This window comes from Oncorhynchus gorbuscha, linkage group LG15 (genome assembly GCF_021184085.1).
Source record: "Oncorhynchus gorbuscha isolate QuinsamMale2020 ecotype Even-year linkage group LG15, OgorEven_v1.0, whole genome shotgun sequence".
Lineage (NCBI taxonomy): Eukaryota > Metazoa > Chordata > Actinopteri > Salmoniformes > Salmonidae > Oncorhynchus > Oncorhynchus gorbuscha.
The window spans coordinates 21,358,432-21,372,479 of record NC_060187.1 but is presented as its reverse complement, the minus strand read 5'-3'; the positions used below and the strand labels follow the sequence as shown (position 1 = coordinate 21,372,479).

The 14,048-nt window shown below is 43.9% G+C and overlaps 1 protein-coding gene across 1 annotated transcript in view; it reads right to left on the bottom strand.

Moving 5' to 3' along the window:
- The window catches only part of cdh2 (cadherin 2, type 1, N-cadherin (neuronal)), a 76,924-nt gene extending 63,913 nt beyond the window's left edge, over positions 1–13,011 (bottom strand). The window contains exons 1-2 of the mRNA XM_046301538.1: positions 12,788–13,011; positions 10,258–10,396 (exon numbers count right to left, since the gene is read on the bottom strand). Of these exons, the coding sequence (XP_046157494.1) occupies positions 10,258–10,396; positions 12,788–12,835 (187 nt within the window). The 5' untranslated portion in view covers positions 12,836–13,011. The remainder of the gene's footprint in view (positions 1–10,257; positions 10,397–12,787) is intronic.
- Between the last annotated feature and the right edge of the window lie 1,037 nt (positions 13,012–14,048).

The following is a 14,048-nucleotide window of genomic DNA, read 5'->3' as shown; positions in this document are numbered from 1 at the left end:
ATATGTGTATGAATGTGTGTGTGATGATGATGATGTGGATGGAGGTCTAATAGACCTTGACAGGCCTAAACGCCACTGACATGCCCAACTGATTACATTTCCTCTCCATTAACTTAAGATACAGCCTGCCTCCCGAATGGCACCCTATTCCTTATTTATTGCATTACTTTTGACTAAAAAGTAGTGCATTATATAGGGAATAGGGTGCCATTTGGGATGCAGGCACACCAGGACTGTTATGAAAATGTGGCGCTGGACATTTGACTAGCTGCATTTTAATTTACTGGACATTTGCCCTGAGGCCTATGCATTGGGTGCGTAACCTAATTAGGGCTTACACCTACGGCGCACAGAAGGAAATTAATCACATTTCGATTATGGTAATCAATTTTAACAGAACATGCAAGTCGAGGATGCAATGATGTATGTTGTTCTTACCGTGCACTTTGAAGATGTTAGAATAAATGTCCACATTTACTTTTCCTCACAAACAAGATGAGTAAAAAACAACTAAATCACTAGCTTATGCATATTGGCGGCTCCTGAGTTTCAAGTTTGGGGAAGCTAATTTTCACCATAAAAAGGCACCTTAGGGCCTCCTGGGTGGCGAAGTGGTCTAAGGCATTGCATCGCAGTGCTTGCTGTGCCACCAGAGACTCTGTGTTCAAGTCCAGGCTTACTGTTGTTTGCTAAATTAAGTTGAGGATTGTTTAGCTCAAAGACAGATTTGAGACTTATCATTGTCTTCTCTTTATAGCAATAGCTATTTGCTTTCCAAACTATGTTTTCTTGCAATTTAATTTAGAAATATTGCGATATTCCTGGCTGGGCCTCTTTTCACTGACAGTAACAGCTCAACAATCATCTATTTTGTATTTGTCGTGCACACTGCCCAAATTGTTTCTGGTGCCTTTCCTTCAGACTGTAGGCAATGTGATTTCAAACAATACACAAATTGTTTGTTTTTAAGGCTAGGGGAAGCTAATTATCCTCTGTGGCCAAATCATGCTTTTACTAGCCTATTTTGAATATTTGTCTTTATTTATGTCAGCTAATTAGGCTATATAATTCACTTAGGGAAATCCTCCCCTAGTTTTATGGATGTGCCGCCTAAGAGCCTACAGTATGTCAATATATTATCCCCCATAGTAAAAAAGTATACCTATTCTATTGTTCAGCTTGTTGAGAAAGAAATACGATAGATCCCAAATACAACCACTAGGCCTAGTCTACATTCAAATAAAGTTAAAAAGCAAAGAGTCTGATGCAACAGATCAGAACGTTTAGCTTAAAATGTTGAGAAACTATTATTTCTTCACATTATAAGTGCAGCAATGTGCACAAAACAGCAGCTGCACTCAATCATAATATAGTGGCATATCCATTTGTATCTGTCAATCCACTACACTCTGAGTTTTCATCTGTTAAAAGTACTACAATATAGCTGCATATTAACATGTTGTTAATGGTAGGAACTAAGAAGCAAAGGAGAGGAAAGGAGAGGGTTTAACGCACATCCACATTATTCACATGAGCTGAAGACTTTGAGAGCAGCGAGCGCACATTCCCTTTTCTTTTTCCTACCTCTCTCTCAAACACACACACACACACACACACACACACACACACACACACACACACACACACACACACACACACACACACACACACACACACACACACACACACACACACACACACACACACACACACACACACACACACACACACACACACACACACACACACACACACACACACACACACACACACACTTCAGAGGGTCCATCACACACATGATGAGTTCAAATAAGGATTAGGATAGATAAATGAATACTCTAAACATGTGGACAGTCAGACAGACAGGCAGCAGCACAACAATAACTGCACTGGACGGCTGAGGGAAGACTTTCAAAATGCTCAAATCAACTGATGATTAGCGCACACCAGTGCAAAGGCACACACTCGACACACAAACAGACAAATAGGGAGGTAGAGAGGAAAGGAAGGAAAAACAGGAAGAGAGATAAATAGAGAGGAGTAGAAAATAAGTACACACACAAACAGAGGCATGCAGGGTAATCCTCACTCCCCCTCACTGGCAATCCTTACATATTTGTAGAGGTGTGCATGGCACGGCCTGGTGTTTCTCCTTCAGTCAAACACACAGACATATAATCAGAACCAGACCCAGTCAGAAGGCTAAACCCTTTCTACACACACACACACACACACACACACACACACACACACACACACACACACACACACACACACACACACACACACACACACACACACACACACACACACACACACACACACACACACACACACACACACACACACACACACACACACACACACACACACACACACACACACACACACACACACACACACAAACTCTGAACTGTATCTGGCTCTGCTCTGTGATAGCTCTGCGGTCACTAACCGTCTCCTGCACTCACATCACCTCTCACTGACCGTGACAAGACCACTGTGACCTTCCTGTTACTCCAGCGCAGTCCAACTGCTGTGATCATACCTCAAAACAGAAACCGCCCAGAGCAGAGAGAGAGAGACAGCATGAAACAGTCTCAGAGGAAAACATAGAGAAAGTATGGAGGGATGTAGAAGAAGAGAGAGGGGTGCTTTATGTTAACGGCTGCTGTCTACTATTAAGCAGTCTCAGAGGAAAACATAGAGAAAGTATGAAGGGATGTAGAAGAAGAGAGAGGGGTGCTTTATGTTAACGGCTGCTGTCTACTATTAAACAGTCTCAGAGGAAAACATAGAGAAAGTATGAAGGGATGTAGAAGAAGAGAGAGGGGTGCTTTATGTTAACGGCTGCTGTCTACTATTAGGCAGTCTCAGAGGAAAACATAGAGAAAGTATGAAGGGATGTAGAAGAAGAGAGAGGGGTGCTTTATGTTAACGGCTGCTGTCTACTATTAAGCAGTCTCAGAGGAAAACATAGAGAAAGTATGAAGGGATGTAGAAGAAGAGAGAGGGGTGCTTTATGTTAACGGCTGCTGTCTACTATTAAACAGTCTCAGAGGAAAACATAGAGAAAGTATGAAGGGATGTAGAAGAAGAGAGAGGGGTGCTTTATGTTAACGGCTGCTGTCTACTATTAAGCAGTCTCAGAGGAAAACATAGAGAAAGTATGAAGGGATGTAGAAGAAGAGAGAGGGGTGCTTTATGTTAACGGCTGCTGTCTACTATTAAACAGTCTCAAAGGAAAACATAGAGAAAGTATGAAGGGATGTAGAAGAAGAGAGATGGGGTGCTTTATGTTAACGGCTGCTGTCTACTATTAAGCAGTCTCAAAGGAAAACATAGAGAAAGTATGAAGGGATGTAGAAGAAGAGAGAGGGGTGCTTTATGTTAACGGCTGCTGTCTACTATTAAACAGTCTCAAAGGAAAACATAGAGAAAGTATGAAGGGATGTAGAAGAAGAGAGGGGTGCTTTATGTTAACGGCTGCTGTCTACTATTAAGCAGTCTCAAAGGAAAACATAGAGAAAGTATGAAGGGATGTAGAAGAAGAGAGAGGGGTGCTTTATGTTAACGGCTGCTGTCTACTATTAAGCAGTCTCAAAGGAAAACATAGAGAAAGTATGGAGGGATGTAGAAGAAGAGAGTGGGGTGCTTTATGTTAACGGCTGCTGTCTACTATTAAACAGTCTCAAAGGAAAACATAGAGAAAGTATGAAGGGATGTAGAAGAAGAGAGGGGTGCTTTATGTTAACGGCTGCTGTCTACTATTAAGCAGTCTCAAAGGAAAACATAGAGAAAGTATGAAGGGATGTAGAAGAAGAGAGAGGGGTGCTTTATGTTAACGGCTGCTGTCTACTATTAAGCAGTCTCAAAGGAAAACATAGAGAAAAAGGGATAGAAGAAGAAAGTACGGCTGCTGAAGGGATGTATGAAGGGATGTAGAAGAGAGAGGGGTGCTTTATGTTAACGGCTGCTGTCTACTATTAAGCAGTCTCAAAGGAAAACATAGAGAAAGTATGGAGGGATGTAGAAGAAGAGAGAGGGGTGCTTTATGTTAACGGCTGCTGTCTACTATTAAGCAGTCTCAAAGGAAAACATAGAGAAAGTATGAAGGGATGTAGAAGAAGAGAGAGGGGTGCTTTATGTTAACGGCTGCTGTCTACTATTAAGCAGTCTCAAAGGAAAACATAGAGAAAGTATGAAGGGATGTAGAAGAAGAGAGAGGGGTGCTTTATGTTAACGGCTGCTGTCTACTATTAAACAGTCTCAGAGGAAAACATAGAAAGTGGAGAGAAAGTATGGAGGGATGAAGTAGAAAACAGGAGGGTGTTTTAGGTCTACTAATCAGACATGTGGAGTGATTGTGTTTGACAGAAGTCCCTCCTCTTTTAGGTAGTTCCCCTGAAGACCTGCACTAGCGCTTCCTTCTACCCACGCCAACATGTGTCACGCACTCCCATACTGTACCCCAGATACATTAAACAGAGAGGGGGTGGAGGGAGGTAAGAGAGAAACAAAGAAAGGGAATGGAGAGAGAGAGAGAGAGAGAGAGAGAGAGAGAGAGAGAGAGAGAGAGGGGGTGAGCGAGAGAGGGAGCGAGAGAGAGAGATCTAACCAAATTTGACACATTGGAAATAGAGAGTACACAGTGGCAGAATACCTGACCACTGTGACTGACCAAAACTTAAGGAATGATTTGACTATGTACAGATTCAGTAAGCATAGCCTTGCTATTGAAAAAGGCCGCCGTAGGCAGACCTGGCTCTCATGAGAAGACAGACTATGTGCACACTGCCCTCAAAATGAGGTGGAAACTGAGCTGCACTTCCTAACCTCCTGCCAAATGTATGACCATATTAGAGACACATATTTCCCTCAGATTACACAGACCCACAAAGAATTCGAAAACAAATCTACTTTGGATAAACTCCCATATCTATTGTGGGAATACCAGTCTGCAATCACAGCAGCAAGATGTTTCCACAAGAAAAGGGCAACCAGCGAAGACCAAACACCATTGAAAATACAACCTATATTTATGTTTATTTATTTTACCTTTTGTACTTTAACTATTTGCACATCATTACAACACTGTATATAGACATAATATGAAATTTCAAATGTCTTTATTATTTTGGAACTTTTGTGAGTGTATGTTTGCTGTTAATTTTTTACTGTTCGTTTAAATGTTGTTTATTATCTATTTCACTTGCTTTGGCAATGTAAACACATGTTTCCCATGTCAATACAGCCCTTAATTTGAATTGAAATGAGAGAGAGAGAGAGAAACAGAGAAATAGGAAGATTGGAGAGGAAGAGAGAAAGATGAAGATTAGAGAGGAAGAGAGAGAATGAAAGAGATAGAGCTCTCTGTCTCCAGTTCCCAAAATATGCAGCAGACAGAGACAGTGATGTATGGGGCAGACAGAGACAGTGATGTATGGGGTTGGGTGTAAGTGGGACAGTCCCCCACACAGAGAAAAGAGGGAGAGCAGAGAGAATAAACAGAGAACAGAGAGGAGGGAGATAGTGTGGTCAGGCATGAATAAAATCTGTCTTCTGCTCCCAAGAGTTAGTGCAGTTGTGTGTGGAATTTCCATGTGTGAATGAATGGAAATTATACCATTGCACAACACACTGACTAGTGCCCACTATATGACCGTAATACAACCCCTCACTCTATTTCTCTCTCTCTCTCTCTCTCTCTCTCTCTCTCTCTCTCTCTCTCTCTCTCTCTCTCTCTCTCTCTCTCTCTCTCTCTCTCTCTCTCTCTCTCTCTCTCTCTCTCTCTCTCTCTCTCTCTCTCTCCCTCCCTCCCTCCCTCCGTCCGTCCGTCCGTCCGTCCGTCCGTCCGTCCGTCTGTCTGTCTGTCTATCTATCTATCTATCTGTCTGTCCCTCTGTCTTTCTTTCTCACAGACACTCTTTCCATCACCAGGAAGGATGAGCAGGGTTTGAGTCAACCAGCCTTCCCTCCACTCCCCTTGTCTCTGTCAGCAGGGTGGTCAGGTGAATCATTGACCATACAGACACAGACACAGGGACAGTCATGACCACACATCAAACAGTCAGTTCCACAATATCTAAAAAAAAACAGCCCCAAAACTCCCATGTCTATTTCTAAAGATTGCTGACGTCAACTTCCCCATACAGTGTGGTGAATCAGAAAAAGTCTGCATTGACCGGAGAGTGACCACTGGCTGACCACCATGTCCAAACAAACAAGCTGAGCCAACAGGCGAGCCAATCGCCCATAACCTAGACAGACAGCTCAATCAGCCAATCAGCTAATGCTTAGGTCAGGGTGAGAATAAGAGTCCAGTCTATGAGGCAGCGGTGATCATCATGGTTCAGCAAAATAGAGATATAACCTATTCACCAGCAAGGAATGCAAGAAACAACAACCACAGAGAAGAACAGGAAAACATGGATACAAAGACCTTAGGATGTGGCCCATATGTGGAGCGTCTATGAACTTTCCCCCACCCTATCCCTGATGCACATCCCTCTCCTTACATCTTTTTAGTCTATCTCTCCATCTCCTAATCCCTCTATTTCTCCCTCACCTAAACTCTACAGCATCCTAGCCCCTCTCTCCTCCCCTAAACCCTTTCATTGCTCCACCCCTCATCCTAGCCCCTCTCCTCTCCTCCCCTAAACCCTTTCATTGCTCCACCCCTCATCTTAGCCCCTCTCCTTTCCTCCCCTAAACCCTTTCATTGCTCCGCCCCTCATCTTAGCCCCTCTCCTTTCCTCCCCTAAACCCTTTCATTGCTCCACACCTCATCTTAGCCCCTCTCCTCTCCTCCCCTAAACCCTTTCATTGCTCCACCCCTCATCTTAGCCCCTCTCCTCTCCTCCCCTAAACCCTTTCATTGCTCCGCCCCTCATCTTAGCCCCACTCCTCTCCTCCCATAAACCCTTTCATTGCTCCACCCCTCATCCTAGCCCCTCTCCTCTCCTCCCCTAAACCCTTTCATTGCTCTCATCCCCCTCATCCTAGCCCCTCTAGCCCCTCTCCTCCCCTAAACCCTTTCATTGCTCCGCCCCTCATCCTAGCCCCTCTCCTCTCCTAAACCCTTTCATTGCTCCGCCCCTCATCCTAGCCCCTCTCCTCTCCCCCTAAACCCTTTCATTGCTCCGCCCCTCATCCTAGCCCCTCTCCTCTCCTAAACCCTTTCATTGCTCCGCCCCTCATCCTAGCCCCTCTCCTCTCCTCCCCTAAACCCTTTCATTGCTCCACCCCTCATCCTAGCCCCTCTCCTCCCCTAAACCCTTTCATTGCTCCGCCCCTCATCCTAGCCCCTCTCCTCCCCTAAACCCTTTCATTGCTCCGCTCCTCATCCTAGCCCCTCTCCTCTCCTAAACCCTTTCATTGCTCCACCCCTCATCCTAGCCCCTCTCCTCCCCTAAACCCTTTCATTGCTCCGCCCCTCATCCTAGCCCCTCTCCTCTCCTAAACCCTTTCATTTCTCCACCCCTCATCCTAGCCCCTCTCCTCTCCTCCCCTAAACCCTTTCATTGCTCCGCCCCTCATCCTAGCCCCTCTCCTCTCCTAAACCCTTTCATTGCTCCGCCCCTCATCCTAGCCCCTCTCCTCTCCTCCCCTAAACCATTTCATTGCTCCACCCCTCATCCGCCCCCTCATCCCCTAGCCCCTCTAGCCCCCTCTCCTAAACCCTTTCATTGCTCCGCTAGCCCCTCTCCTCTCCTAAACCCTTTCATTGCTCCGCCCCTCATCCTAGCCCCTCTCCTCTCCTAAACCCTTTCATTGCTCCGCCCTTCATCCTAGCCCCTCTCCTCCCCTAAACCCTTTCATTGCTCCGCCTCTCATCCTAGCCCCTCTCCTCTCCTAAACCCTTTCATTGCTCCGCCCCTCATCCTAGCCCCTCTCCTCCCCTAAACCCTTTCATTGCTCCGCCCTTCATCCTAGCCCCTCTCCTCCCCTAAACCCTTTCATTGCTCCACCCCTCATCCTAGCCCCTCTCCTCCCCTAAACCCTTTCATTGCTCCGCCCTTCATCCTAGCCCCTCTCCTCCCCTAAACCATTTCATTGCTCCACCCCTCATCTTAGCCCCTCTCCTCCCCTAAACCCTTTCATTGCTCCACCCCTCATCCTAGCCCCTCTCCTCTCCTCCCCTAAACCCTTTCATTGCTCCGCCCCTCATCCTAGCCCCTCTCCTCCCCTAAACCCTTTCATCCCCACTCCGTATGATTTAAACTATGTCTCCTCTCCATCCCGTCATTAATAATTGACTATCTTCCTCCTGCTCCAATTAAATAATTAACTAAGCCTCCAGCTGTCTGTACCCCAGGGCAGTCTGTCTGTGACCCTCTATCTGTCTGTTGGTCTCTGTCACTCCCTCTGTGTGTGAGTGAAATTCTTTCCCATATTTTGGACTGGTGTGTGTGTGTGTGTGTGTGTGTGTGTGTGTGTGTGTGTGTGTGTGTGTGTGTGTGTGTGTGTGTGTGTGTGTGTGTGTGTGTGTGTGTGTGTGTGTGTGTGTGTGTGTGTGTGTGTGTGTGTGTGTGTGTGTGTGTGTGTGTGTTGATACGGTTTCAAAGCTACCGGTAAGTTACCAAAACATTCAGTCATTTTAGCAATTAACTGAAAATATTTGGCAATATATCATAACTTTGGTAAATTAAACTTGAATAACTTGTTGAAAATGTATTCATATATAGTATTCCTTTTTTATATCTGTGTCCGTATTGTCCATGAGTTTCTAGTAGACATACCATGGTTAAAGAGAAAATAGCGTAGTTAATGACAAAACCATAAAATCATCAATGGAATGATTTAACTCAACTCTCCCAACTACTGACTTTTCTTCACAGCAGCCACCAGATCCACGCCATAACATTAACAACAAATACATATTGACAAAGAAATAAACACCAATGTTATTCACTAAGTTGGCGGTTTATATTTAGGATAATATTTTACAGCTTTTTCATTCTATTTTTAATTTGTATAATTGTATTTAATTATTTGATATATTTGACATGTGATAAGGCCACACAGAGGGCCAGGGCTAATTACAGACACCTGTGATAATTTGAAGTACCTCAAAGGGTCACTAGATGTCTTGTGAAAGATTACATAAAATCCATGAAAGATAACAAAATTCTTGCAGTTTACTGGTAAGTTTGAAGTGATATACCCTCCCTTTGCAACCCTATGTGTACAACACCTAATGGCTAATGTCCTGATACAAAGAACAGAGGAAGTGAATCAGCAGGACAATCAAAAGATCATTACATCGTCACACACACATATACACACAAACACACATGCACACACACAAATCCACACACACTCACTCACTAAATCCAGTCAGACTGTGGTATGTCATGCTCTGGTGTGAAATTCTTATAGGAGTGATGGGGAAGGGGGATGCTCTCTCTCTCTCTCACTCAGACCCCCTCCCCTCTGTCTCTCAATTCAATTTCAATTTAAGGGCTTTATTGGCATGGGAAACATGTTTACATTGCCAAAGCACGTGAAATAGATAATAAACAAAAGTGAACAAAAAATATATATTTTTGACTCTCTCTCCCTCCCTCTCTAGCTCCCTATCCCTCCCTACCTCCCTCCCTCTCCCCCACTCTTTGTGTTTACCATAGCTTCCTGTTAGATCACTACCTTGCAAGAGTTTGACAGCTTCACAGGAGCCAATGAAATGTAAATAAAACAAAGAGTCAACAGACTAGAGACTAGAAAAGGACATCTAGCACAATAAACTGAATTAACTATCCTGAACACACAGACTCACAACTACGTCTGCCTCGGTATGCATCTGGCACTATCAACCACACAGCTTAGTAACACTCATTCACACACACGCACCCCGAGTGGATCACAGACAGAGGTCATTGATCAGAGGATGGATATAGGCTGGCCAGATCAATCTCATTGATCACACACTGTTTCATCAGCATGTGGAGTGTGTGTGTGGGGAAACACCCACTGTCAGTGTTTGTGTGTGTGGGTCAATGTGTGTGTGTGGGGAAACACCCACTGTGTGTGAGGCGAGGTAGACGGTTTCAGCCCCTCCCCCACTCTGCCCCCAACCCCCACACTGTCTCCCTGACACTCACATAATCTTCCCCCTCCCTCAGTGTTCATAAGGAAAAACTCCTCCATACTGTTGTGCAGACTACTCACTGACTGAGTGTGTGTGTGTGCATTCGACGTGTGTATCTGTGTGTGCTTATGTGCTCACACAGACAGGTGTTTGTGTGTGTGACGTACCGGTGAGGAGTGCTTGTCCCTCTCTCAGCTCCTCGTCCACGGCAATACTGTACTCCTCCTGGGAGAACCCTTGTGTGCACGGCAATGACCTCTGCCTCCGTGGCAACGACCCCATGGCCCCTCCGCCATGCACAGCAACCTGGAAAACAGAGAATTAGAACAGAAGGGTGTGATCTACAATAATCAATATAATCCAAGAGGGGTTACACGTACTTTCAAATGTACGCACTCACTGCAATATAAACTGCTTTGGAAAAAGTGTCTGCTGAGTAGATTATATTGATAGAGGTAACAACAATGTAATAACCACTAAGAAATATCATGACAGGCAAGAGAAGAGACATTAACCAGCTCCAAATGTAATATAATATAGACTGCAAAAAAGAGACATATTCTAAATGTAATATAACAACATGTAGGACTATATCTGTGTCAAATAAGAGCAACAATGATGGCACATTAGGAGGGGCCCTGCTCAGTGGCAGCGACAGAAGGCCACCTCTCTATGCTCCACTCCCTGTCCCCTACCTGATCCCCTCCCCCCTCACAGAGCAGCACAATGGCATATGTCACTCAGGCAGGTGATTAGAGTAATAAGGGTAAGGGTTAGTGGGTAGCATGATTAGCCTGTCGACATCCCAAATGGCACCCTATTCCTTATAGTGCTCTACTTTTGACCAGGGTGCCAATTGGGATCCAGACCCTGCTACTACAGAACTTCAGAAAGTAAACACACCCTCAACCTTCACCCTCGTGGTGATCACAGATCTGTCATGGCTATATACAGGTGAAAGCTATGTATTAGAACCTATTGCTTGCACCTATAAGATTCTTTTCAGTTCAGTCATTAGTTCAGGGGAGATATGAAGGAATAGGGTATTTCAGAAGTATTAAGGCATCGGTGTGAGAGCACAGGATTACATGTGGAGACGGATCCAAGACCAATCCAACAACATTATAGATCGGTGTATGTGGTTTTGTCAAAAAACCTGTAACCCTTCCATGTGAACTTACTCATTCAATTCGAATCAATTCTAGTCTGCAAAGTCTCTGCAATCACTCTATTTATTTGCTTCTCAGTTGTTTATCTTACTTTCCAAACATAAAACGTCTCTAGACATGTTTCAAATACCTATACTGTGCTAAATGAATATATTAACACAAGGAATATGCGAAACCAAATGGGTTGGGTAGCCTATAAACATGCTTTGAGGAGATGGGGTAGCTTTCGAGACAAACCCGGTGAATAAATATGAGTTACAATCCCACAATGTTTACTGGCACTGACATAACCGCGAGCTGAAATATAGTAAATTGTAGCCTACTCGATAGGCATTATAAATCTGTTCAGTTAATGTACTCCTCTTTTAACAATGCGATAGGCATGAGCAATCTGTCCAGCGTCCTCATTTCACAACATGTTAGCGAAGCGCACACTAATTCAACATTCAACAACATCCACCCTGATCGGGTGATTGACCAAGGCTTTGTTGTCGGCATGGGACTGACCCTAACCCGAGATTTTGGGGTTCACTCTAGGTCATCTCTGTAATTTTGATATAGGTTAGCAAATTAGATTATGGTGTAGCCAAACAATAAACTAACCATGTGCGTGTGTGTACCGTGAATGTGTTTTGAACCATTAGCATTCTCTAAAAAAAACATTCATCTGATCTGATTTGTGTTGCGGCAACGGGCGATTGTCCCGCGGCTACATTAATGTCCGTAAATTGTTACAGTTGTTGGTGACCCGTAACCTAAACATCCGATTCAGTTAATGGGTTCAACTTTGCCTGGTGACTCGTCTACAAAAGTTCCAAATAGCCATAATAGCATTCCATATAGGCGTAGCCTATAGATTCTGGATTATGGGAGAATACGGGGCAGGCAAATGTGTCCCTCTGGGCAAAAACTGGTTGAATCAACGTCGTTTATACGTCATTTCAACAACAAAAATTAAATGCGATGATGTTGAACGTGGAAAGCTGATTGGATTTGCAAAAAGTCATCAACGTAAGGGAATAGCGTATTTTTTTCACCCAACTTTAAACCTAAATCCAATGGCATGGTGACATTTTTTTGTTGATTTCACGTTGAATATTCACGTTAGTTGACAACCCAACCAAATGTAAATCAAAATTAGACGCCGAACTATGACCTCTGCACAGTGGGTTGCTCGATTATGAAATTCGGTAAATGCCTACCATCGTCAGAGAGCAGTTCAAACTTCAAGTGTAGGCTACTATAACAAATAGGCTACCCTATCACTGCAAGCTCGAGGGCTAGACCACTTTTGTTATCACAAGCACGGATACATTTGAGCATAACGAAATCCTCAAATAGGCAACGTTTGAGCGAGATTCTAATGCATATTCAAAAATCAAAATAAGCCAACGACCAAATATCGAGGCAATGTAGAGGGAAATAAATGCAGTCTATCCCCGCAGACTGAGTCAATGAGAGCCAACTCATCAGACCACGTCCCACCACCACACACACCACTCCGACTACCAACACAGCGGTTTCCTACCTGCACAGCTGCCAGTAGCATCAATAGAGCGCCCGCAGTAAGAAACATGATACAAATTCCTTTTTCGAATGCGTTGTGAAAAAGTCCCTCTTTCTTCGCGGTCCAATTTGAGAATGCCCACTAGGAAACGGGCGACAGCGGCATGTAGAAGGCAGCCTCTTATCTCTCTATTCTCTGTCCCTGCTCTGTTCTGTGGTATGCTGCTGATCGAAGCGCACTCTTGACTGGTACTGAGGCTGAATGACTGACTACCAGTCGGGGCGACCAACAACACGGGCCTCAGTGTCTCCACCTAGCGGACAAGATCAAATATGGAAGGAATCAGACAAAAGGGCATTTCTTTCGCACGTTTTCTTCTCTCCTCTCCCGTTAGAGAATGACAGACCACGCCCCTCCCGTATAACACAATTTGAGTCCTCATCGTTATGCCTACTAGTGTTGTCACAATACCATAACTTTGACTTCGATACCGATACCATATTTACTATCACAATATTTGATACCATCACGATACTCAATAGCACCATACTAAATAGCAAATAAATGGTATATTAGCCAAAGTGACAGAATGGCACTTGATCCAGAGAGATTAATACAGCTACTACTCTGTTCAATCATATCCTCCATCCCCCCATGTACACATATTTTGCATATGTTATCACAGGTGCAGCAAAATGCTTATATTTCTAGCTCCAACAGTCCAGTAATAACAATACAAAACATGTTCAATAGGAGTGACTTATTGAGCTGGACAAACAATCTGTTTCCCTTCAATTTGAGACTTATTTCATTTTACTGATCAACAACATTTGCATAGAAATTCCATATTTTATATAAGCCCTGTTTCGTGTAGGCTTATCCTGGCCTGACATTTTGATGGACATGTAATTCTCTCTCGAGCAAGGTGAGTTTTACCAATATATTAGCCTCAATTTAGTCAAATTCAAAATGCTAATTAGTAACAGAGTAGACATCAGCAAGACTACAAATTCCTGCAAGAAGCTCCTGCACGTCATCTCTAGTCGACACTCCCAGCTGCTTTTCACAACCCGAGTGGGGGACTTTGTCCAATTCATTCATTTTTTCCTTCCCCTTTCTCTGTCTTAGCTAGTCACTGACTACACTTTAGTTATCTAGTTAGCAGAGCACTAGATACAAAATAATAATTGGTTTTTACTTAGCCTAGATAATTATTTATACAGTATGTCAAAGTTGTTGTCTATTTAAAAAATAGTAAAAATAATAAAAAATGATTTAACCA